Source organism: Phoenix dactylifera, chromosome 9 (assembly GCF_051530095.1).
Source record: "Phoenix dactylifera cultivar Ajwa chromosome 9, Ajwa_hap1_PhDact_Kaust_v1.1, whole genome shotgun sequence".
In the NCBI taxonomy this organism is placed as follows: Eukaryota; Viridiplantae; Streptophyta; class Magnoliopsida; order Arecales; family Arecaceae; genus Phoenix; species Phoenix dactylifera.
In genome coordinates this window covers 7,144,747-7,170,938 of record NC_143198.1, presented here as the reverse complement: position 1 = coordinate 7,170,938, position 26,192 = coordinate 7,144,747, and the positions used below count along the sequence as shown (strand labels likewise).

Here is a 26,192-nt window from a genome sequence, read left to right as displayed (position 1 = left end):
CTTCATCGGTGTTCCCGATGAGGGCCCTCCAATGATCAAGTTAGAGTGGAGTAGATTTGACCCAGCCTAAAAATTCCTTAGAAGTTACCTGACGGAGCTATTTATAGTCTCGGTGGAGTGGTCCAGGTGGCGGAGGCACTGTCAGCCCTCATCATGAGGGGGCGTGGCTCTGAGTCGGGTGGCGCGCAGCTTAGGCTGGCTGGTGGCATGTAGTACTGCCCGTTCTTAAGAACGGTAGGGTGTTGACAGTCACGGCAGGGTATAGTCGGAGTGGTAAGGTGCCATCTGATCGTTGAAGGCCAGATATGGAGACGTGACATGGTAGTGTTGCAAAGTACGGCCACGCAGAGGAACGTAGGTGTGCACATGTGTGCGTTTGTTGGCGAGGCCGAGCTTGTTAAAAGGTTGCGTCATGCATTTGACGAGGTCGACTTGATGGGTGCTGGAAGTAGCTCGGTTTTCCGAATTCCAAGGTGTGCTCGGTGGAGCGCCCCGAGCTCGAAAATCGGGCGTACTGCTGGGGTAGGCGCTCCGAGCTCAGTCAGGGCGGGTTGGCGATACTGGAGGCACCCAGAGCTTGGTCGGAGGAGTCGGCGATTATCTGAAGGCAACCCGAGCTTGGTCGAGGGAGTCAGCGAATATCTGAAGTCGGTGGAGCTTTTGGCGGAGTCCCAAAGTCGGGCTGGCTCTGGGCCGAAGTGAGGATTCAGCCGATTGGCGTTGACGTTTACTGAGCCGAAACTGGACGGCCTTTTAGTTGTGGGCTGGACGATCCATTTTTCCCCCTATCACCCAGCATGAGCATAGACACGTAGTTGAACTTGGCCTGGTCATGCTACATCAGGCTTCTATTCTGAAACGCTTTTGGTTCAAAGCTTTTACGACTGCCAAATTTCCTATGAACAGTTTATCACCACCAGTGCTGGGAATGAGACGTCGATACGCCCATCTTTTGGGCACCATTGTTATCCATATCTCAGAAACTATGCAAACAAATAAGTTTGGTTTCGGTTCTTTGCCATGTGTTTTTCTGGGATATAGTGAGCAACACATTATGGTGTTTGATGGGAATGTCTTTCCTTCTAACTCAATCTGATTCAGTACATGAGGATGCGGAGCTATCCGTGTTTCATAGATGGCTTGATCCATGTGAAAAAAAAATCATTGTTCACCATTTGGTCCCATAACTTTTGATCATGCCAGGCTCTTTAACAAGCCGTTTTCCAGGCTCATGTTGATAACCATGGTACGGTTGTCTGCACTAACGCAAAAGTTTCCCATGATGATGCTACAATGGCACCACATCTTGATGTGACCGAACAAGTTGCATGCTCGTACAAGCTGATCTCTACATGATAACCAACTTGAGCTATCATTTAACGCACTGACGGTACCATATCGATACTGAATTATGAATTAATATATAATGTAGAAAATATACTGACATTCAGTATGTCGAATCGGATATCATACCAGCATACCAATACTATAATAGACTGGTATAGGTTTCAATACCGAAACGGAAAACTTTGATCTAGACCCATCATCTTTTTCTTTGCATGCTAACCAATGCAATCCTTCATCTCCTCTTGCTCCGTTGCTTGTACTTGTACCATCTCACATGATGATAAGCAGAAGTAAAAGATAGTGTATTTAAACCAAATACAAATAAGCTCTCTTATTTATCTCTACAACTACTATTCTTATGAGCCAAAAAGTGAAAATGCCTAGAAACACCCTGGGATTGCTGATTCACTTGTTCGATTCACTTAAATATCATTCAATCTTCATGATCTTGCTAAATTCCTTAATTCAAACTATTTATATTATTTTGTGATAATTCGGTAGCTCTGTACATGACAATATATCTCATATTTCATGCTTGTATCAAACACATCGAATTGGGCTATCATTTTATCCATGAGAAGGTGGCTCTTAGATCGCTCGTCACTTGTTTTTGTCTCCTCTAGATACCAACTTGCAAGTACTCTTACAAACCTATTTGCCTCATGCTTTTCGCGATTTGCGTATCAAACTAGGCCTTGGGCCGGGACTATAATCCAGTTTGAGGGCGAGCATAAAACAAAGTAGTACGACGATTTGGACGCATAATGGAAACTGGACCAATCAAGTCATAATATGTGATGGGATATCACATAGGAAATTTTGAATTTGTCTTTGAAATTCTCCTCCATTCAAAGTTTTCTAAAGTGACAACATTCTTAGTTCATATTCCTTGCAAATCCACAGTTAAGATCACACGAGGCCGCTTCAAGATCTATAGCTAAAAATGATTTGAGATCTATACAGAATACGATCCAATGACTAATATCATGAAAAAAAGAGATCAATCATTCTTTCAATACAACCCAAACTCTTGAGATTGTGTGGACAAAAGCAATCGAATAGGAAACTTGTAATATAAATAGGTATAAGAGAATCCACACTCCTTGTTTCCATAACAAATACTATGACATTAATACTATAAGAATACTATGACATTAATAAATTTTGCATAAAAAATTCGATCGATTATTGATTTTGTCAAAAAAAAGGTTAAACAATTTTTTTTTGTTTGCAAAACAATAAACACATAAAAATTTCCTGACAATATTATCTTTGGATATATGTACTAGATAGGAATACATGTTTATTGAAAAACTGATGCATATAATTCGAATATCCCTTACATATTCAATTAGACTATTCCTTGTTTTGCACTTCAATACAAGCATAAATCATTCCCGAACCTTTAATCATATATCATTTTATGAACAACGATCTTTTCAAACAAAATCTATAAATCATAATTTTTTAATGCAAAACCCACTTGAGATCATCATGGGTCCTTGTTGAGTTTTATGCTAAACAGCTAAATGAGTGCTCAAGGTGCACCTATTTCCTACCACAAATGACATGCTAACTCTTAAGTTATTATCCTAGCCATGGCCACATGCTAAAGTTATCCTATTCTCTGCTATCATGGTAGCATCTAGCATGATCTCTTGTTCCAATTTTTTCAACATCAATCACCATCAAATTTATGACACACATTAAACCAGCGCACAGGTAGTTGGTAGTGATTTGTACCCTTAATGCAAGCATTCAAGTAGGTTAATGTAGCTACCAGTATTGTTGGTTTAAAGGGATGACCATCTTCTAGATGTAGACCTAACAATCTGTATGTAAATAGGGGATCTTTCATCTATCTTGCCCCCACCACCTTATAAACCCTAATAAGTGATAGAAAATTATATGATCCTAAGCTTTGTCATCACCTTAACACCCTCCTAATATTCCAATCCAGAACCTCCTATTTATCAACTTTTTAACACCCAATGACCCAATCCACCAAGCACATTTTTTTTATAAAATTCCCGGTCCCCCTAAAACCATGCACGCCTGACATGATGATGGATGGGGGAGGGGCCAAAAATTAAAAATTGGTCCATAGCTCCTTATCTTTACGTAGGGTACCACAAAAGGGATCGTATGTTAAAAAATAGTTATCTAAATATTATCTAAAAAATCAAGCTGTAAGATTTTATTTAATTTTTTTTAGCTCCATATAAGTATCCAAAAACTATTCAGTGCACGACTGCGTAGAACTTGTCTGTCCGTTTAGTGGCTAGTCGGTGTATGTAGTCCGTTCGATAAGTCAGCCAGTCGTAATCATACCGAGCCTGCTGAAGAACTTTTCCTCAAGTCTGTTAAACCGAAGAAAGATTCTTCTCCTTCTCGTTCTAGGAGGGATATGAAGGTATATGATATTATCGCTCGCATGAAGAAGATTCCTGCTCTGATGAGCATTAAGGATTAGCTGCGATTCTCGTCTGGAGCCCATCTCGTTTAGCTCTCAAAATGTCGAGAAACACACGTCCGTACGGTCCTCACCGTTCGAATCCAAACCATATCCATAACATCTGCATAAATATGACACAAGAAACAGCATTTTAATCGTGCATCAAGATATACAAGTGATCCATGTAAGTAGATCAGCGTATACAAATGACAGGAAAATGAGAAGAAACTGCCGTTGATAGGGTTGCTAGAGGTTCTGGATACCAATGAGTTAGAGTCCTATCTTTATGATAATTAATAATCTTAATAAAATTTTAATCGATCTCATCCATCTTTTTCTCGCAACAAGATGACGTAAATCCTGGCACAGGAATTCTCCTTGGCCAAAATGATTTATGATGGTGCACCATGACTTCATAATTATGCGATCATGATGGTGTAGAAAAGGGAAGCATCACAAGTGAGTGCTGCTACTGTTGAATCATCACTCCCTCACAACGGCTAGAATCCCGGAACCATCATCTACTCCACCATATACACCAAACACCATAACTACAAGCCATTGTGGACGGATGGCGCGGCCACCTCAACTCCAAGGTGGGTCGGAGTTGGCAAGGCGTAAACCAAAAGGCAAGCACGCACAGGCCATGTTTCGAATCTCAAAGCATTGAAAAAAACAAATTATAAAAATTTCTATAAGATTTAAATTTACCATACCTATATCCAATAAATTATAAAACCTATCCTTACAATCAATTATTTAGTTAAATCAATGACATTAGTAGATTTATTTATTTTACATCAAAAAGTTAAAATTATCACTTAGCGAGAAAAAAGATACATGTATCTTTTCTTGTGTTCTTTAAGTGACTAGAATTATCATTGTGGGAGAAGGAGGATACATGTATTCTTCTCTTATGTTCTTATGTGACTGGTATATTGCATAAAATTATTTTAGTTATTTTTATATTTTTTGGATATTTGAATTTTATTAAAAATTAACATTTTGTTGAATTATACATTAAAGTATTAGATAAAAATAAAAATAAATATACATTTTTATGTAAATATAATTCATTTTTAACTTTGATTTTTTTTTATAATTTACATTAAAAAAAATTAAATTATAAAATTTTTTGAGAGTCTTATATTTCACTACCCCAACGAATTAGATAGATCACACGGCCGCAATCAATTTATCATATCACTTCCGTACAAGGTTCCACTGTGTGCTAGCTTCGTTTGGCCTGACCCACCTTTGAATTTTTTTTGCTTGCTTTGCCTCTTTACAGTTTCCACATCTTCCGCACCCACATGGTATTAGTTGTACGTTGCTTCGCCCCAATATTATAATTTACAAGCAATAAATTAGTTGCCCACAACTGATTAAATAACATAAAAATGATTTTTTTTTGGATTTTTTTCCCTTCAATGGGGGTTGTGGTTTGATACCGTTGGGTACTACTGCTCAGAGGGAATCTCTCTGCAGTGGAACCAGAAAGGCCTTGAAGTAAAACAACTAAGAATTGCGAGCAAAGAAAGAGGAGGGTGGAGAAAGAGAAGGGATTGAACTGAGAAGTAAGGTCAAATACCCCACTGCTTTTGAGGTTGTTCAGCTAGTTTGTTTAGAAGTTTAGAGCCTATGGTTTTTTTTTCTTCTCCCCCTTGCTGTGGTTTTGGTTGTCCTTTTTTGACAGGTGGGCTCTGAATGGGATGGTCCCCATTCTGCAATTGCAATATGCTGCTTGGAAGGTTATGTTGAGGAAGTAAAAGAAAGGACAGAATAGAAACTGCCCTTTTGGAGGGTCTTCCATCCATCTTTTCTTTTCCCATTTTGGCTGTTTAATGGGGATTGGGTTCCTTGTGGGATTTGCTGGTCTTTGGAATTTGTGGGTGATGGCCTAAAGTTTGGTGCTTGGAGGTCAGGAACTTTTGTTTCCCTGGGTTCTTGGTTTTCTTGGGCTTTGTGGCTTGTGGAGCATCTCTGGTTTTAGAGGTTTTGGTGGGGGTGGTGGTGGTGGTGGTGGATTTGGCACTGGCTTCTGGGGGTTTGGCGGGTGGGAGCAGGTCTGGTTTTTCCTTTTTGTTGCGTATATGCCCTAGAATTGGTTCTGGGCTTAGATTGGTGGCTTGGTAATGTTTCGGTGGTTCGGATGAGGAAGGTCTTGCTTGGAATGGCTTAAAGTTTGGATTTTGGGGGTGGGATAGGGCTGAGATTACTGGTTTCTGGTCTGTGATTGGGGTTTCGTGGGGGTGATTCATTAAACTGCAACCTTTGATGTCTTTTTTTTTTCTTTTTTTGATGGAATGCAACCTTTGATGTCTTTTGAGGTTTTACTGATCTTTCAACTGGTTTTTGGTTTCTGAAGTTGTTGTTAGGCTGAAACTTCCTGGGTTTTGCTCGAATTTGGATTTGTAGTTGGTTTCAGCTTGGTGGTGATGCTTTTGGGAATCCAGTTGCAAGAATTTTGGATTTGAAACAAAGATTCTCTCTCAAAAGTTGTTTGTCAAAGCTTGGAGTCTTAACTCACTCTGTGCTTCACTGAGGTATATTAGTTTCACAGAGAAGAGTTGACGCCCCTGATTCAGGAGTGTATTCAGAGGTTGGTATCATGGATCTGTGGTCCTCCAGGCTTGTGTAACATGCTTGTAGAGTAGTGTTCTTTTGGAGGTCCTCTAGGGTTGCTTAGGCGCGGCTAGGTTCTCTTTTAGGTTCTCTGCCCTGTTCTTTCCTTCTTAGGTTTAATAAAACATGGCTTGTATGAAGCTGGGATCAAAAACTGATGCTTTCCGAAGGCAAGGACAAGCCTGGTATGCTGCATTCTCTTCTTGTAAAATTTATTGATTAAATTATCTTCATGTTCTGAAACAGCCTTGTGATATGCTTAATTTGTTCTGCTTCTGTATTATTCTCTATGATCAGTCCATGTTAGTTAACAAGTTTGATCTGATAATCAAGGGTCTAAATGGGGAATGTAATTGTTTAGACAACCTGTAACTTCTTGTATACTTTGTGGATTTAGAAACCTGTTTGCTTGTACTTTGACATTTGTATATATATTTATAAAATTGACAAATATATGTGCACGACCTCACAAGTATAAATACCATGCATAATCTTTTCATTGTATGTGGACATTATTTTTTTGTTTTTTTTCTATTATATAAAATCCAGATAATATGAACTGCTGTGATGATGTGTATTAGAAAATTGAGATCTTTTCTAGTTAACCACTATATACCTTTGTTGATTGAACTACTCCCTGTATGATTTATACATCTTTCTTTAACCTGGTACTCATTATGTGAGCATATCTCAAAAGTCTGCTCAAATGTGCGATATGAATTTAAAGACTGATGATTTACATCCCAACTGTTTTTTCTTATATAAACCTTTTTCTTTCTGCATAAATCTTCTACTAAACTATATTGTTCGAGAGGAATTTGATGATATGAAATAATTCATCTCTGTTTTAAAAACTTCAACTGTGGTGTTAATGATGAAATGGAAAGCAATCTTGAAGGCATTTTCATAGAGAGCCAGCCAATTAGGGATCTTACCGCTTGCATGGAAACACATTTCCTTGTGACCTCTGTTGGCTGTGCAGTTGATGACTACTATTTCCGTGAATCGGTAATGCTATCTTTTCTTTGGAGCTTATTTTCGAAGGAGTGACCTCACCAGTGAATGAATGATGCAGCGAGTAAAGGTTGACCCTTGAAAGTGCAAGGAATTAGGAGGCTTTTGAAGAGTTTGACTAAAAAATTGTTTCAGAATCAATGAAGCAGCTATTAAAGGTTGACCTTTGGAAGTGAGGAATTAGGAGTACTTTCCAAGAGTTCATGTAAAACATTGTCAAATTGTGTTCAAGCAAATTTAGTTGTGCCTTCTCCACCGGATTGTAATCATTTAAACCCCAATATGTCAAAATAAAATGGAGCATATAATTTGGTAAACCACAAGTGTTTAGATAGATTCTTAAAGCACTAGAGCTATGCTCTTACAAGCTTAAACTCAGTTATATTTGAGGATCAACTGTGGAGCATATGCAGTACCAAAGGTAGCAGTCTCGTGTAATTATGCTGATTGCATCTTGTGGAATTTGATGATCTATATGATGGTACATACGAAGATTCAAGCTTTATCCATGAATATTCTGTTTGTACATTTGGTGTATTCTTATGCACTTCAGACATGTCAGTTATAAGGAAAGACACCAATTTTTAGCTTACACTTTATCTGCCTTTTCTTTTAAGTGAGATAATGTCACTGTTGACTAGGTGTCAAATTTGGTTTACAATGAGCAAACAACTCTTGTTTACGGGCATTCTACTGTATTACACAAGCACCTTTGGTGCTTCGCTATATGACTGGCTGTCACAGGTAGAAGACAAATGAAATATGCCTCCTATAGTTTCTCTTCATTAACATGGTGGTTGCTTAAGAATGCCAAGTGGGAAAAACAAAACCTCCCTTTATTTTAGGTGATCATAACCATTTTTCACTAATATACACACAAGTGCCCTCCTATAATGAAAGAGCACAACCGTCCACTTCATATGCTTCTGCTCTTTCTATCTCTTATGGATATATAAACAATCAATATAGCTTGTTTCTCTCTTGATTTTCCATCATGGAATATCTCGCTTGCAAATACATTGCAGGTTCATAATAATAGTAAAATGAAAGATGGCCATTTGGTTCTTTAGTTTCTCATTTATGACCAGCCTCTATTCTGCAAACTTGTTTTCTGAACATCTTGTTAGATTTAGCAGGGGCTTAGAAGGTACTGCTATTTTGCTTGCAACTTTGATGATGCTGAGGTTTCCTAGGCTCAAGCATCTTCTCTTCAAATGTATGTTGTTCACTTGCACTGAAGTCTTAAGTAAAAAGGAAGTGTTTTGAAATTGAATTAGTGATCGTGCAACCAAAGCAAAGAATATTGTCTTTGAGACATATTAAGGGCAAATGAAGCAATTGAGGAGTTTCAATTTCTCATACATTAGACATCTTTTCTGTCCAATTTAAAGTTTTGATATAGTCACTATAGGGTTAGACTCATGGGCATCTGTTCTTGAATGAGAAAACCAGATGAAATGAGATCTGAAGGTACCTGTGAACCTGCTCCTACCTAGAAGCTTTAGTTGTTAAATAGTCTAGTGCTAACACATCAGGATATTCGAGCACAAAATGATACCACTTCAAAAGTTTAACATCCTGCCCAGCGTATGCCGAACCGGCCCGTACCGGCCGGTACAAATCGGTCCGGCCAGCTACCGATACGCCGGAGCCGTGGAAACCGGTACAGACCGGTTCCTTGCCAGAGACGAAGAAGATGAGAAGAAAAAGAGAGAGCGCGGGGAAGAGAGGGAGAGAGCTCACCTTCGGCCGCCATCGGAGAGCCGCGGAGGGGCGTCGGAGGCCGGTGGGGGGCGGCGGAGCCCGGCGGGGGACGGGGGAACCCGCGGGGGCGCTGCGGAGGCCGAGGCCGCGGCTGCGTCCACTGTTTCGAAAGAAACAGGGAACGCGGCCGCGGTTTTAAATTTGAAGATTTTAAGTGAAGTCGTTTCGAAACAGTAGACGCGGCCGCGGCCGCGGCCTCCGCAGCGCCCCCGCGGGTTCCCTCGTCCCCCGCCGGGCTCCACCGCCCCCCACCGGCTTCCCGACGCTCCTCCGCGGCTCTCCGATGGCGGCCGAAGGTGGGCTCCCTCCCTCTCTTCCCCGCGCTCTCTCTGGTTCTCTTCTTCTTCCCCGGTTACAACGGGGAAGAGCTTTCTGGTTCGTACCGCCCGGAGCATGGTACGAACCGGCCTGTACCGGTCCGGTAGGCAACCGGTACGCCTACCGGACCCGGTATGGCGGACCTTCCTGCCTATGTTAGCTTAAAGCACTGGCGCTTGGTATTGCATCTTGATTTGTTTTATCGTAGGATAATTTTGTGCAAGTGATTGCAGTTGCACTATAATCTCAACTATTCAAGTTCTAAAGAATATTTGCTTAAAGCTCCCAGGCATTAAAGTTTTGCATCTGTTCATAATTATTGTCAAATATTATAGTTGGAATTGTGATTTCATAGGTTATGTGTTTAGAGATAATTGTGAAGCTTTAGTTCTAAGTAGGACTAGAAATAGGATCGGGTTGGGCTGACTTTGGGGGGCTACAGGCTAGGCCCAAAAGACTTTAGGCCGGATTTGGGCTTAAATATAGGGCCCATTTATTTTTTGGGTTGAGCTCGGGTATATCATTGGCCTGGCCCAAGCTTGGCCCATTCCTGAGCCCGAACAAGGCCCAACATGGAGCCCGAATTCAGGCTAAGCAAGCCTCAAACCCTTCATCATCCTTCCTTAAATCTTTGAGCTCACAATAGTTAAATATTGGTGTTTTCAAGCTTCTATAGAATCTTCTGAAGGCATAATAGTTGGATGTGATTCAAAAAATGTTAAAATGATCAGAATTTTGAATTATCAATGAGAAATCTATTTATGATTCAATGAACCACAGTCCACTCCGCAAATTCGGGCCGGCCCAATCGGGTTTTGGTCAGGCCCGGGTTGGGCTCGGGCTTGGGTTTTCCAAAAAATTTCGGGCCTAAACTCGCCCCGAAGCCTGAAAAAAAGAAATTTGGGCCAGGCTTGGGTGTAGGAGTGTAGCCCGGCCTAACCCGGCCCACTTCCAACCCTAGTTCTAAGTGAATGCATAAACCTGTGCTGAGCCCGACCTAATGCAAGGATTTCCTTATGCAAATGCTTATAGCTTAATATGCTGGTTTTGTATAGTTTAATGTTTTGATCTGGTTGAACATAGTTGTCAATGTCTTCTTTGTTTTAAGCAGCAAGATATATATTTGTTATTATTAGCCAATTTTCTTGCATCTTCAATAACTAATACATGAATGTTGCTGTTGATGGGTTTTCCAAATTTTTCATGACTCATGCTGAAAGCTCTGTAATGAACTTTGTGTGCTCATCATGCCTGACGATAAAGCATATACCTATCAATTACCTTACAATGTATGACTATCCTCCATGTCCATAATTAAATATGAGTTGCATGAGAATCATTCTCATTGGCCTGTGCAATTTCAGGTTCTGCACAACTGGACTTCCCAGTGATGTTACTGTTGAAGTTGGAGATATGTCGTTCCATCTTCACAAGGTAAAATCTTCATTGATGAAATTGAACTGGCCCATACTCATTTGATGAGTATATTTTGATTCTGTTCTATATTGATGTCTCATGATTCTATGATATCATTCTGTTGGATCAGGATATTGATCTCAGTTTTACAAGCAAGCTTTCTTTCTCTCTTCCCCCCCCCCCTTTTTTTTGTAGTGGAACCATAGAGTTTCCACCATTTCTTGTTGGAATATGAAAAGCTTTAGATGTCCTTTTGTTGCACATTTTCTTCATCCTTTTTCAACAAATATCACCGAATGTAATTTTCCTAATGACCAGAACCACAAGTCATCAATCTTAGACTAATGCCAGTCACCTTTTTCTTTTGGTTCATCGGGATTGAAGGACATATTAGTGAAATCTAAAGGATATGACGTTGGCAACAAAAGTTTCTGTTATAAGATGTGCCAAGAATCCATGTTAGTCCTATCAAGAAAAAGATTTAGATAAGTGATAAATCTGACTCAATTCATATGATCATATTTCTTTTTGACAGTTCCCTCTACTATCCAAGAGTGGTCTTTTGGAAAAATTAATTGAGGAGAAATCTGACGATGAGGAGGGCTGTGTCATACAGCTACATGATTTTCCTGGCGGTGCAAAAGCATTTGAGCTTGTTGTTAAGTTTTGCTATGGTGTGAAGTTAGAACTTGCTGCCTCAAATGTTGTGTACCTACGCTGCGCTGCCGAGCATCTTCAAATGACAGAAGAAATTGCAGAGGGCAACTTGATTGCTCAGACTGAAACCTTCCTTAACCAAGCAGTACTCCGTAACTGGAAAGATTCATTAAAAGCACTCCAAACATGTGATGATCTTCTCCCACATGCTGAAAATCTTCATATTGTAAGGAGATGCATTGAGTCATTAGCTGTTAAGGCATGCACAGATCCAAATCTATTTGGCTGGCCAATGATGGAGTATGGAATCATGCAAAGCCCTGGTGGGAGTGTCCTGTGGAATGGGATAAGCACAGGAGCCAGACCTAGACAATGTAGTTCCGATTGGTGGTATGATGATGTCTCGTCTTTGAGTCTACCCATTTATAAGAGGCTGATCTCAGTCATGGAATCTCGAGGCATCAGACGGGAGATAATTGCTGGATCATTGACTTATTATGCCAAAAGGTATCTTCCTGGACTGAATAGACGTCATAGTCTGGGAACTGTAGCTTTGACAGCTGCACCATCTGAAGAAGAACAGAGACATCTACTCGAAGAGATTGATCGCTTGTTGCCTCATCAGAAGGGTGTGACATCAACTAAAGTTTTGTTTGGGCTTCTTCGCACTGCTATGATTCTGCGAGCCAGCCCGTCATGCATTTCTAACCTGGAGAAAAGAATAGGAATGCAGCTAGACCAGGCCACCTTGGAAGATCTACTTCTGCCGAACTTCTCATACTCCATGGAAACACTGTATAACGTGGACTGTGTCCAGAGAATTCTTGAACACTTCTTAGCCATGGATCAGGCAACTGGTGGGGCCTCTCCTGGTTTGGTTGATGATGAGCAGCTGACAGGCTCGCCTTCTTTGACACGAATAACTACTGTTGCCAAGCTAATTGATGGGTACCTGGCAGAGGTTGCACCTGATATCAACTTAAAGCTGCCAAAGTTTCAATATTTGGCTGCTGCAGTACCTGATTATGCCCGACCACTGGATGATGGACTATATCGTGCTATTGACATATATTTGAAGGTAATTATTTTCACATTTGTTCATAACTCTGTGTTCCAGATATGCAACTTTTCAATACTTCTTAATTCATTCTATTTTCACAAAACAAAGATATCAAGCTTCTTCTTTGCCCTCCTGTTTTTCAGAAAAATCTTTAAAACTGGCTGTCTGTTAATTGAATGAAATGCTTGTTTTGTCATGAAAGATTAGTTTCATAAAAAAATAATGTGGATCCCTACCATTATTCCTTCTGGAATCTTAGGTACAATTGTTCATTCGTTGTCCTAATGTTCTGGAGTCAAATTTGACATTGTGCCAATGAAAATAGTTTCTGAATTCAATTCAGCAATACATATATACAGGCACACCTATGGCTAACGGAGTCTGAGAGGGAACAACTGTGCCGGCTGATGGACTGCCAGAAGCTCTCCCTGGAAGCCTGCACTCATGCTGCACAGAATGAACGGCTCCCACTCCGAGTGGTGGTTCAAGTCCTCTTTTTTGAGCAGCTTCAATTGAGGACCTCAATTGCCGGATGCTTACTTGTCTCTGACAACATTGATGGGTCACGGCCCCTGAGGAGTGGCCTTGCAGGCTCAGGTGAGGGAGGTGGATGGGCTACAGCTGTTAGGGAGAACCAAGTCTTGAAAGTGGGCATGGACCACATGAGGATGAGGGTATCTGAGCTTGAGAAGGAGTGCTCAAGCATGAAGCAAGAGATCGAGAAGTTAGGCCGTGCGAGGAGCGGATGGGGCGGTGTCCCGAGAAAGTTTGGATTTAAGATGAAGTCCCAGATGTGCAGTGCTCAAGAGGGTTCTGTGAGTGAACAGCAGAAGACTGGGAACAGGAAGATTGAGAAGCTGCAGGTAAGACTTATCAAGCACAAGAAACAGGTGTCTACAGATATGTGAACTCTCTCTCCTGATCAGCACCACATGACTGTGATATTAGTTTTCTGTTATTTTTTGATTCAAATGCTTTCTGTCTTAGATTCACACTATTTGTCTAGTAAGATGTGAATGCATGGTCCTCGATTTTCCTTCATGTTTCTTGAAAGTTGTAACATAATGCTAGAACTGCAGGTTGGAAAACATTCCGTCTTTGCCAAAAAATTGTTTTTGAGTCCTTGTCATATAATTTTCTTCTGTAATGCCACATTAACTATTGATATTGCTGAAAAACCCAAAATATTCTTTTTGTAGCTTCTTGTTCATGTCAATGGCAAAGATTGGGCTAGAATTTCTGAATTCATGATGGTGTTAATTTTGAGTTGTTACCATACAGCATGCTCTTTCTTTTTCTGTCCAAATTTTTCTGAAGCGGAACCCTGTATTTAGAAGCTAGACAAATAGCAGGATGGGGATGGGGAGTGACCATGAGTGGCTTCAATTAAAAATAGGTGTTGCATTAACTAGTTATCAAGTCATGTTTCTGAAATCAGTTAACGGATGAGTTCACACCGTTCGACATCTATTTTCAGTTAAAATGGCTCTGCTTTTTTTTTTTTTTCTCGAAATTGTTCCTTAGAGGTTAGAATAGATTATAAGATGTTTGTTTCGGACCGAAATGGTCAATGGATGGAATCTTGATATTTCTTTGCATTGTATTTATGCAGAGCCTACTAACTTGGACTTAATTCGACAAGCCTAGTCCTCAATTGGCGGTCATGGGTTTTAGAAAGCTTATCTATAAAGCCTTGATAGTTGACCTACTCCTATTCTTCAATTAAATGTAGATCTGGGTAGGTGTTGTGCCAGTTCATTTCTAATTTGCTGCTGAAGGAACTTTAAGAATTCAATTCATGAATAGTTATCAGCTTTGATTGAAGAAGTTGGATGGTCGTTTTTAATTAGCTGACCTCTTTGGCTATGGGGAGTTGAGTCCTCTTGCACGGCCAAGAAGCAAGACATCCATGAGAGTGGCTAACTCGCACTGGAATTTGTTGTTTTTTGTTTTAGAAACATTGAACAAGCACAAAATGAGTTGGCTTATGTTGGTGGGCTTAGCATGACAGTTAGATTCTTTCCTCTTCTATTTTTTGGATAGAACAAAGAGAAGATTCAAACTACAGTTATCTAGATCCAAATACTCGGAAGTCCACCATCCAAGATTCGAATTTAAAACCTTTTATTGCTACGCAAAGGAGCATGATCACCATCGAGGCAAGTCACTTGACACCCTCTAATTAAATTCATGTATGAGATCATGCAACCAATTTAAAAAGGTCTGTAATTTTCGGTATCCTTAAAAGTTCTGGAACCATGCCATCTGCTATATTCTTTCATCTAGTCTTCACTCAAGAATGTCATATAAGTTCATATAACTGCAATTTGGCGAGCCATATCAGATCGATATTATCATTAGATCTTGCAGTCACTGATGACAATTTTATCAAAATTTGCTGGCAAAGTAGCCAGAACAAAAGCTCACATGCTAACTTAGGATTCATGTAGGACCAAGCTTGATATAAGAGCATAATGTTCATACAAAATGTCACTGTGAGATCGCAACTCTTTACTCAACGTTAGTGTTTGTTTCCATAGCATGCCGTAGCAAGGCAAATACATCGAGTCCAATCCATATGAACACAGACTTTGCTGAGAAATATACGAATTTGATGCGTAGGGAACATGCTTTTGGAGATGAATGAAGTCAGGCTGACATCCAAGTGGTTGGCGATAATGTCCAAGTCTTGCGAATAATTCCAAAAAGAGCTAAGAATAGATTGGACTTGGAGCCACCTCCAAACCTTACTCCCGTCTTTCCAATTTGGCTGCTGTTATGTCTTACCTTTAGAATGCTGAGAGGTTCATAGCCCTCTTTCCATCTGAAACCGTAGTAGCATGATATGGAAAAAGATTTTGACACATCAAATTCGTTTCTTATGCCCAAATTCTGTAAACTTTTCAATGTAGAACTTTGAAGCTTCCTTACAACTGCTACAGAAAAAAAGGTAGTAGAAAAAGACTTCTTTGAGCATGCAATGGGTGCTCGTTTGACAGCAAGATTTGGTGGACTTGATTTGCTTTCAAGTGTTCACACAAACTTTTATTTTAGACGAAAAGTCGCTTGGTTTGACAAGTCCAATTATTTCTTTTATATCCAAAGCATGTGCACATGAGATAGTATAAGAGTTTGTCTAGTAGTGAATGTTCTTCCTTCTCTTTCCTTATTAAAAATATATTCAGAAATTTGGATTCTAGATGATTATACACTCGAATGATGAACTAATCAATGAGATGGAAGGTCGAAATACTACGTGGATGAAACTAACGGTGCAAATGGATTTGCTTAGATTTGGATGGTTTGGCATGCAAATAATGAGAAATGTTATAAAAAGTTCGTCCACTTGGGTGTAGGTCTAATGTTTAGTTCAACTAAACTAGGCGTATTTTTTTTTTTTAGAATTTGAGCCGATGGAGGGACATTATTGATCAGCCATGTTTATGCAACTAAGCTCCAACCTAGTCAGATGGACCAATAAATTTTTCCATGATATTTTGAACTAGTGAAAAAATCAATTATCAAAAATATATAGAGATCTTATTCTACCCCCAAAGTTACAAATGTTTCCTTGTCATGTCTAATAGAGATTGTGCTAATGGTTTTGTCGCCCCATATGGATGGTGATTGAGGTGATTTTTTTTTGACGGTTAAACATATGGCTCAAGAAATATTGAAAACTATAGAAGGACAATATTCGATCATGTCATATAAATGGAAAAACAATTATCCATATCAAATGCCTAGAGAAGCACCTTGATATATTCGAAACTTATAATGAGACAAGATACAACCACTAAGCTGTACGTAATTTGTCAAAAAATTTCACTCATAACATGATAAGTATTCTTTCATCATGAATGAGCAAGAGCCCAATTCTCGCATCCTCCTGCAGATGGAGGAGATTCATGGTTTGAAAATACCGAATCATTATCTAACTACAGGAAAAATAGTTATCCCCGATACCCAACTGCCGATGCTAGGGAGAAGCATCGGCAATTTGGCTGGTGCCCCAAAATTTATGCACGTGTGTAAATAGCGTCGGAAGATACCGATGCTTTCTCTAAAGTAATGGTGAGAGCCTGACTTAGACGATGCTAAAAGGCGTCATCAGAAATCAAAATAAATACGACGCTTTAGAAAGCGTTGTCGGAGGCTGATTCCCCAACGATGACGCTTTCTAAAGCGCCGAAGGCATTCAACCCCCCTGCCACGAACGACGCTTTAGAAAAGCGTCGTCGGAGGCCATTCTTCCCCTCCCAATCCCCAACCCCCCTCTAGCCGCGCCCCCTCCTTATGAATCTCTAACCTCCCTTCTCTCTCCGTCGCTTCTCTCTCTCTCGTGCGCCTCCCTTTTTTTTTCAATCGATCCATAGCATCAATCTTGGGAACGACGATCGCAACCTCTGCTTGGCCTCTATTTGCTACGTGGGTTTAGGTATTGATCTCTTCGATCTCCCTTCTCATTCGAGATCTGCTCTAGATTTTTTTTTCTCTGCTTGGCCTCTATTTTCCATGTGGGCTCAGGTATTGATCTCTCCGAGCTCCATTCTTGTGCGAGATCTGCTCTTCGTTTCTTTTCCTCTGCTCGGCCTCTATTTGCCGCAGGGGCTCAGGTATTGATCTCTCTGAGCTCCCTTCTCATTCGAGATCTGCTCTTCATTTTTTTTCTACTCAGATCTGTTATTGTGGATGAGATTTAGGTTATTCGTCTTTGATTTTAAACGTTTTGGCATGCTATAGTGGCGATTTGCTGATGGATTAGAGTTTTGTTGCTCATTTCACTGTTTTAAGATTGTTAGGCTCTTCTTTGTGAATTTTGGGGATTTTCCTGTTGATTATATTTTAAGAATCATTTTTTGTTGTTCAGTGGAACTTACTGGCATCGTTCATTCTAATCTCTCTCCCTCTCTCTCTCAGGTCGGGGGGTTCTTTTTGATGATCGATCAGCTAGCAAATCTATGATAGTTTTTCTTCTCATAGTGGTTGGTGGGCTGGGTTCCACAAGCAAACCCATCAATCCATCCCAAGCTTTTTCCTCTCTCTCTCTCTCTCTCTCTCTCTCATGGCTCCATGGGGTACCAAATACTTTCTGTTCCTCTTCATGTTACTGGCAGAGTTGAGCTTCTGCTTTGCATCTCAGGTAGGTTTCTTTTGATGATAGCTTTTAAATTTTTCTTTCTTCTTTTTGGGATATGACATTTATTTGGCAATAAACCACTTTTTATACTTCTCAGGCTTATATCATTTATATAGGAAGCAGAAGCACTGATGACCCAAATGAGGTATTGAGACGGAATCACCAAATGCTTGCTGTTGTTCATGGAGGAAGGTTTGAACAGGACTAATATTCTTGTTGCAAAGGACTAAATCTATGGAACTTAGAATCACCAATAAAAAAGCAAGAATGGAAGATTATTAGTAGTTATCAAAAGTTTGAATGGAGACTGGAAGGATGACCTCTGACCTTTAAAATAGAAAAAATTTTTTAAATATTTTTTTAAAAAAATAATTATAACGACGCTTTAAAGCGCCGCAAACTAAAAAAATAAGTAGTTAAAGCCGATGCTTTCAAGCGTCGCTAACTGCTCAACGTGCATAAGCAACGCTTTCTGGATTAGGGCTTTTAACGATGCTTTTCAAAAGCGTCAGCAATTTTTTTTTCACCCTCACCTAGCCAATGCTTTTGCGATGCTTTAGAAAGTGTCGGTGGAAAAATTACCGACACTTATAAGCGTCAGTATAGGCTTTAGAAAGCACTGGAAAAGATAAATTTTTTTTTAGTGTCTTCTCAAGTATTTCAATCTAGGTACTCACTCGGATGATTCTTTTTTTATATCCCTTACCAAACAAGAATGAAATAGAAAAATCAAACCAGATATTTTTTTTAATTCAATGTCAAATTGGCAAGTCTGGTTTTTCATTCATGATAGTTCATATATTATGCGATAATCATGATTTGGTACATGTATGGCTTGGGACCTATTAAATCATGAAAAAACTTGTAAAATACATGGTCCACTGTGATTGGAAGATTGAACATCTTCTTTTTGGTGAATTAGAGAGTGTTAGAACTTGAAAAGATTTATATGGCACTATTGTGCTTGAGTGATGTATCATCACTTGGATATATAGATCATCATCATCTAATTTACCTTCGAGTGATGTAATTTTCTACTATTTTAACCGTTATTGTTGTTCCAAATCTGTAGAACTTAATTTTTCTAGTTTTGTTGTCATAATTAATAATCGATCTAATGTAGCACATAAGGATTCATCTAGTGCACAATCCATGTTGTAGTCCCCATGCGTCTGAGGTTTCTTTGGGACATCTTGGTCCGATCTCCTCGTTCAGGTGCGGAGGGCAAGCGAAGCAGAACAAAAGCATCCGAACTTCGAGATCGATATCTTTCCAGCTCGATTCCACAACTTCGATTGCTGACCCTTACTGAGCAAAGCCTTCTTGCAGAAGGAGCTGCTCGGCTTCCATCGCCTCAAAGGCGCATTTGGTCTCACCACATGCCAGATTGTTATGGCACATCCCTAAGATTGTTACCCCACATCAACAATCCGCTATAGCATAACCCCAAGTTTGTTAAGATGTGATCCTGAAAGAAGGTTTTGGTCCCACCATATGCTAGATTATTATGGCACATCCCCAAGATTGTTACCCCACATCAGCAATCTGTTGTAGCATGGCCCCACATCTGACTCCAGTTACAAATAGGTCCAAATGGTTCTCCAAAAAAAATAACAAAAATTAATCTTGGCTTAGGGAAGACTCTATCACTCTATCTCTTTGTTATTTCTTTTTCCTTTGTTTGCCATCCACAATACTTTTACAAACTTAAGCATCAAAGGGCTCGATCGAAAACAATCCAGCAAGCCTTTACCCTTGTCCATTATCTTGCATGTCCCAAAGGCAGTCCACATTGACATCTCAGGATCGACAACGACAAATTGACGCCATCAATGGGAAAGAAAAGACAAAAACCATGTGTCTATCTGACCTACTCCAAATGGTTCCCTATGCAGTTTTTTAAGGTCCAAATCTTTAACCCCCTACAGGAGGTGTTGATACAGGATGATTCGACCTCCTTTTCCAACAGATACAAGCCCTGGCAACAGTGGTGCAAGATCTACAACAAAAAACCAATAATCCTTTGGCCAATCAACTGAATCACTAGGGGGTTTCAACATAGAATGGTGACCACTGTCAGCCCTAAAGCCCAGCATGGGGCCAAAAGAATGACCACCTCTTCCTCGACACAAGCTCCAACTTTAAAAACTCTCTCCCATGTCAGCTAGAAAAAATCTCTAACAGGAAGGCTGGCCTCTGTCGCAAGATTGAGGAGATGCAACGTCAGATCGAGGTATTGTGGAAGTATTGGACCGATGTAGGAGATGACATAAAAGCATCAACAATTCACCTTTCGACAAGGAGATCCTAGAGAAGCCCCTACCAAGAAGATTTAAGTTGCCAAAGTTTGAGCATTACGATGGTGCCACTAACCCGATGGATCACCTAACGAGTCTTAAAGCTATCATGCTGCTCAAGGGAGATAAACTTGGAGAGCTGAATTTCAGATACTCCCATGGAGGCACTCCAGACTTAACTGGGACCTCTGTCTGGTGAACCTATATAACTAGGGAGCTAAACCCAAAGAGCATAACTCTAGGTACTCCATAGAGATGCCCCAAAATTAAGTGGGACCTCTATTTTGTGAGCCTACATGGCATGTAGGCAGAGAGCTAAACTTCGAGAGCCAAACTCTAGGTACTTCTATAAAAACATTTTAGAATTAACTAGAACCTCCATTCTATAAGCCTATGCAGCTAGGGAGCTAAATCCAGAGAATCGAACTACATGTACTCCCATGAAGACACCCTAGAATTGACTAGGACCTCTGGAAGTCTTAGTTCAACTAGGCTCAGATGGAAAGAAGCACGCTAAGTTTGATCATCCGGGAGTCGCCAACCAGAAGAATGCAACCGATCATAAGTCATAGCCTCAACTAGGCTCAGATGGGAGAAAGCATGCTCAGTTTGATTACTCGGATATTGTTGACTAGAAGAACCCAACTGATTATAAGTCCTAATTTCAACTAGGCTCGAATGAGAGAAAGCGCGTTCGGTTCTATCAACCGAACGTCGCCAACTAGAAGAACCCAATCTATCATAAGTCCTAATCTTAACTAGGCTCTGACAGAAAGAAATATGCTCAGTTCAATTATCTAAGCATCACATAAATCCTAGTCTCAACTAGGCTTGGAGAACCCAATTAAATGCTAACTCAAAAGCTTGCAAGGGGCTATGCTATGCTCCAATGATATCTCTTGGTCCATGATACTATTATCAACCTCAAGAATTCTCATCTTATCAATTTATGTATGCCAAGGATTCTCTATACTGTATTATTCAATGTCACAGCCACTATGGGATTCCTCCCATGATTTAACTTGTTCGCAAGAAGCATTATTTCCAAAATACTTATTGCTACCTCAACTGGTCCCCTCTTCGTATGGTTCATCTCGTCCTGGCTTTTTCTTATTGTGGTTCTTGAATTTATCTCTCTCTCTCTCTCTTGACTGGTCTTCAAGAGCATTATGTCATTGTCTCATTTGGCTTATCCTGGATGATGAATTCTGTCCATTATTGTTTCATTTTGACTATCTATCCCAACTTGGCCATCTAGGCATCCTAAGGATGACCTGATGCAAGCAATCTAAATAGTCAAAATCCTAACACCTCATCCTAAAGCTAAAGGAAGGATATGTCCAAGGGGCTACTTGCCTTTTCCTGATGAAGGATTTTCATCTAAGGAGTCTCACTTCCTCTTGGAATGACTCCCATTGTGAACGAAGCATACAAGGTCTGGTTGGAGTCTAGCCATTCCTTCTGATACTCCCAGAAGCCCTAGCAGAAGAACTTAATGATCCCCCATTGGTAGTTGGCTGAGGATTTGAATTCCTCAACAGCTTAGAGGGCCTTTCCCTCAGCGTCAACAATTTGTTGCCTGGCCATCAACAGGTTTTTTTCGATTCTAAAGGCCCAAATCTCAGCTGCTTCAATACTGTCTTCAGTGGCCCTTAGCCGAACCTCCACTTCAGCGATCTTTCATTGAAAATCGGCACCTAAAAGAGCCGACTCAGCAGCTAGCCTCACTCGAAGAGATTTGAGCTTTGTCTCCACTTCTGCCATCTTCTCTATAGCCTGTCGAAGAACCAACTAAAGCACTTCAATATGTTGGTAGAGACATCTCTCCCACAAGGGATTCATCAGAATGCTACACTACAACAAAGATAGAAAAAGTGGTCATGAAATTTCTACACCTAGGAATAATTCTGCAAGTTGGTTTTGCAGGGGGTCATCCCTTGCCTTCTTATAGGTGGTTAGCCCAGATTGATTTGTATAAATGGATCGATGGATGCATGTCTTGTTCCTTTTGCTCCTAATAATGAACATCTTCTCGAAAGACCAAGAGACAGAGTTCAACTGTCGAAAAAAGGAGACACGACCTATGGGTTAATGTCCTTTTTGAAATAATGCTAAATCCAATAATAACTACTCCCTTCATCCGAACCAAAATAGAGCTTCGTGTGCGGAAGTAGATGGATCAGTGTTATGGCAATTAATAATCGGTCTAATGTAACACGTGAGGATTCGTCCGATATGCAGCCCATACTGCAATTCTCACATGTTTGAGGTTCCTCCAAGCATCTTGGCCGGTCTCCTCGATTGGATGTGGAGGGTAGGTCCGACAGTGCAGAAGCATCCGACTCATAAGGTCAATATCCTTTCAACTCAGTTATGTAATCTTGATTGTTGATCCGTGCTGAGCAAAACCTTTGCCTAGAAGGAGCAGCTCAGCTTCCACCACCTCAAAGGTGCACTTGGTCCCACCACATGCCAGGTTGTTACCAATCCGTTGCAACATGACCTCGACTTTGTTAGGTTACAATCCTAGAAGATTTCGACTCTAGCTATAAATATGTCTAAATGGTTCTCCAAAAAAATAATGGAAAACAATCTCAGCTTAGGAGAGACTATGTCTCTTTATTCTCTATTCTTTCCTTCTCCTTTATTTTCAATACACAAAATCTTTATTGACTTAAGCATCGAAGGGCTCGGCCAGAGCCAATCTGGTGAGCCTTCACCCCTTGCCCATTATCTTGTAGGTTTCGGAGGTAGTCTACATTGACACCCTACGCTCATCAGCAACACCTCTACTTTTATTTTTAGTCCCATAAGCACTGTCTATGCGATGAAGGCTAAAAATATCCAATGAGGTTTGGTCACAATGGCCGGATGCCTCCAATCGAAAGATAGCAACGACACAGAAACATCATTTCCCACATTCTCACACTATGTGATCACTTGTTACTCTGCCCAAGAAACAACTTCTATCCATGCATGGCTTGGGATGTAATAAATCATGAAGAAACCCATAAAATGCATAGATCATTCATATTGGGAGATTTGGACATATTTAGTTCTTCTTGGATTGGAAAGGGCTGGAATCGGAAAACAATTATATGGCACTATTACCTAGTGGAGCTTGAGTGATCGATGTATCATCACTTGGATATATAGATTATCATCATCATTATCATCTAATTTACCTTCCAGCAATGCATTTTCTAGTATTTTAATCATCATTGTTGATCAGAATTTGAAGATATTTTTAAGTATTTTCCATCGGCTTTCATGCTGAAAGGAATATTATGCTGCCCCAAAAAGCTACCCTTGATGGGAGTAAAACTCAATGACTTGTGCAACTAAAGAATAGGTTCAATCTGCGAAGGGCTAGTATATGCCATCACTGTACTCAAAGCTCCCAATATTATTTTGGAAGGGGACTTAAAAATGGTCATCACTAGGATCTCTAGCCTCTTTGAGGACTTGAGGAAAATGAGTTCCATGCTGAACTTCTTCAAAACAATTTACATCATCTTAGCTCACGAATTTAGTGTACTCTAAAGCTATGGATTGAATTTATACTAGGATCATGTAATATAATATCTTCTACAGAAAACCTGATTTCCAGCCTTTCCGGCTTAAGCTCTTTTGGTAGCTTATCATATTTAACTCTAATTTTATCTCTAGCATCACAAAATCTAATAAGGCTGGTCACGTTGGCCGACTGGCGGAAATGCCGCCAGCCGGAAGATAGCAACAGCCCAGAAACGGCTCCTTCCGCATGCTCACACTATGTGGGCCCCCTGAAAGAATCCCAACATCTTTTTTGTTACTTAGTTATTACTCTGCCCAATGGAATCAACGCCGCTGGATTCTCCTGGTGGAGAGTCTGGAGAGACAACTCTGGTTCACATCGGGTGCACTGCCGACATCGTAAAATTAATTATCAAAAATTTTTAGAGGTCTTATTCTACCCCAAAAGTTACAAATTTTTGCATGTCATGGTGATTCAGGTGAATTTTTTGCGGACAGTAAATCATGTGGCTCAAGAAAAATTGGAAACTATATAAGGCCAAACCCCAATTATCTTAAAAATTGGAGGATCATGGTTTGAAACTACAAAAGCCTAATTTTCTCGAGTATTTGAATCTAGATAGTCAATTAGATGGTTCGCATCTTTATATTCCTTCGCAAAGAAACAAGAACAAAATCAAAAAATTGAACCATTACTTTTTTTATAACTCAATACCGAACAAAAACGTCCAGTTTTTCATTCATGATACTCCATATATTATACTATAATCATGATTTGGATAGGGTTTGTACATTATAATGCAGTGTGTTGTGTCATGTATGGCTTGGAATGTGCTAAATTACGAAAAAAAAACTCATAAAATACATGGATGATTGTTATTAAGACTGGATATATTTAGTTTTCCTAGTCCCTCAAGCACCATCTATGTGATGATGGAGGCCAAAAAATATATAATGAGGTTTGACCATGATGGCCGGCCGGCCGAAATGCATGCCTCCAAGCCGGAACATAGCAGCAGTCCAGCAATACTCTTGCCGTATGCGCCCACTATATGGGCCCACCAAGATTCCGAACAACTTTTTATTGCTTGCTTATTAATCCGCCCAACGGAATCTCCGCCCATGGATTCCCCGTGAGGAGGCCGGAGAACCAAGCCTTGTTCACACTGGGCGCGTTGACGGTGCCGTAAACGCACCTGCAGCTTTATCTCGCGCTACTTCCGCCGACTTTCTCGCATCAAAAACCATCAAGGTTTAAAACGACTGTCGTTATAATATTATAACCGGCGTTATAATTATTCTAAATAACATTCATTATTTTATCTATTATTTTATTATACTAACAAACTCATCGTGGTAGGCCACTTTAGCTTCGATCGGAGAGCCGATCAGCCGAGAAGAACAATCAAGTCCTTAATCGCCCCAATAACCGACAGCCCTGACAATCCGTAGTCGTGGCAGCACCACGGCCTGCGCCCTACTAGCGCTGCCTATGCGGATGACTCTCACGCCGCAGCTGTACTATCGATCGTTATCTGACCATCATTGCACACCACGTCCGATCAAGTAACAACAAAGAGGTGGCCCGAGAGACCTCAGGCGTGACATTCGTTCCTCACCGAGAACTATACTTTGCTGAACCTCTCTCCCTTCTATACTGCTACCAATCTATTATGACTTAGGTAGGCAGAAATTCTCCGGCAAGCAGAATTTTTTTCAGGCCATCTCCGAAGGAGCCTAACACCTGACACCCCACCCGACCTGCTCAACTCGCTTCCAGCCGACTTCAAGGTTGACCGAGCTGCGCTTTGACCTCAGACCGGATTCAATGACAACACACCATATAATTACAATAATGACCACTATTTAACAATTTATCATTTTTAAATAAAATTATATTGTAAATTCAATTATCATTTTTCATTATCATCCATTATTTTTTCATTAGTATCTTAACTATTCTTGTAACTACTTTTATTTTAATAATAGTACTACCATCAATCCCTAGATTGATGGAGTAAGTTGCCTCCATGGATCTGTAAAACAAGAAATAGAGAGTTTGCCGGTTTAGCTCCAATCGGATCCTTGATGCTTAAGGCAAAAAGAATTTTTTTTGGTGAAAAATAAGGAAGAAGAAGAAAATAGAGAGAATAAAAGGCACGGTAGCAATAGCTGCAGTAATGCTGATGTCAAGGGACACACCCTCATAGCTTATCTATAGTTGCCATATTCTCGAATTTTCTAGGAATTGTATCTTAGCAACCTAAAGTCATGCTATAACCATCAGAAATTACATTATAACAGTTAGAAGATTCAGCATAACCGTGGAAGGTTATTATTGTAATCTTAATCCATAGCTCGATGGAGGGATGGATTATCCTTTCAATTTCTATATAGGATGAGAACACCACCAATCGAGATGAGAAGGATGTCCTCTCGATCTATGGGGCTTTATATCGGATGGCGTGCAATCTGGAAGATTTTTTAGTCTACGGTCGAGATAGACTTGGTTCGGCTACGCGAAATGCCACATCAGTTCGGTCGTGCATTTTCCACCCCAACAAATCGATAAATCCAAATCAT

General features: G+C 40.2%; 1 protein-coding gene across 2 annotated transcripts; it reads left to right on the top strand.

The window, feature by feature from the left end:
* Positions 1-5,240: 5,240 nt before the first annotated feature.
* Positions 5,241-13,854, top strand: LOC103710509 (BTB/POZ domain-containing protein At1g30440). Of its 2 annotated transcripts, XM_008796244.6 has the most exons (5): positions 5,241-5,384; positions 5,499-6,612; positions 10,888-10,957; positions 11,475-12,674; positions 13,016-13,854. In XM_008796244.6, exons 2-5 carry the CDS (start codon positions 6,554-6,556, stop codon positions 13,562-13,564), a joined length of 1,878 nt encoding a protein of 625 aa, XP_008794466.4. In that variant the 5' UTR covers positions 5,241-5,384; positions 5,499-6,553; the 3' UTR covers positions 13,565-13,854. The 2 variants fall into 2 exon arrangements, with proteins under 2 accessions (XP_008794466.4, XP_008794467.3); XM_008796245.5 differs by lacking the exon at positions 10,888-10,957 and having other exon boundaries at positions 5,251-6,612.
* The last annotated feature ends 12,338 nt before the right edge of the window (positions 13,855-26,192 follow it).

What these genes read in the sequence shown, in the direction of transcription:
- LOC103710509 (XM_008796244.6), top strand. Translation starts at nt 6,554, where the DNA reads ATGGCTTGTATGAAGCTGGGATCAAAAACTGATGCTTTCCGAAGGCAA. An exon ending in CGAAGGCAAGGACAAGCCTG is followed by an intron (nt 6,613 to 10,887) that starts GTATGCTGCATT and finishes GTGCAATTTCAG; the next exon opens with GTTCTGCACAACTGGACTTC. An exon ending in TGTCGTTCCATCTTCACAAG is followed by an intron (nt 10,958 to 11,474) that starts GTAAAATCTTCA and finishes TCTTTTTGACAG; the next exon opens with TTCCCTCTACTATCCAAGAG.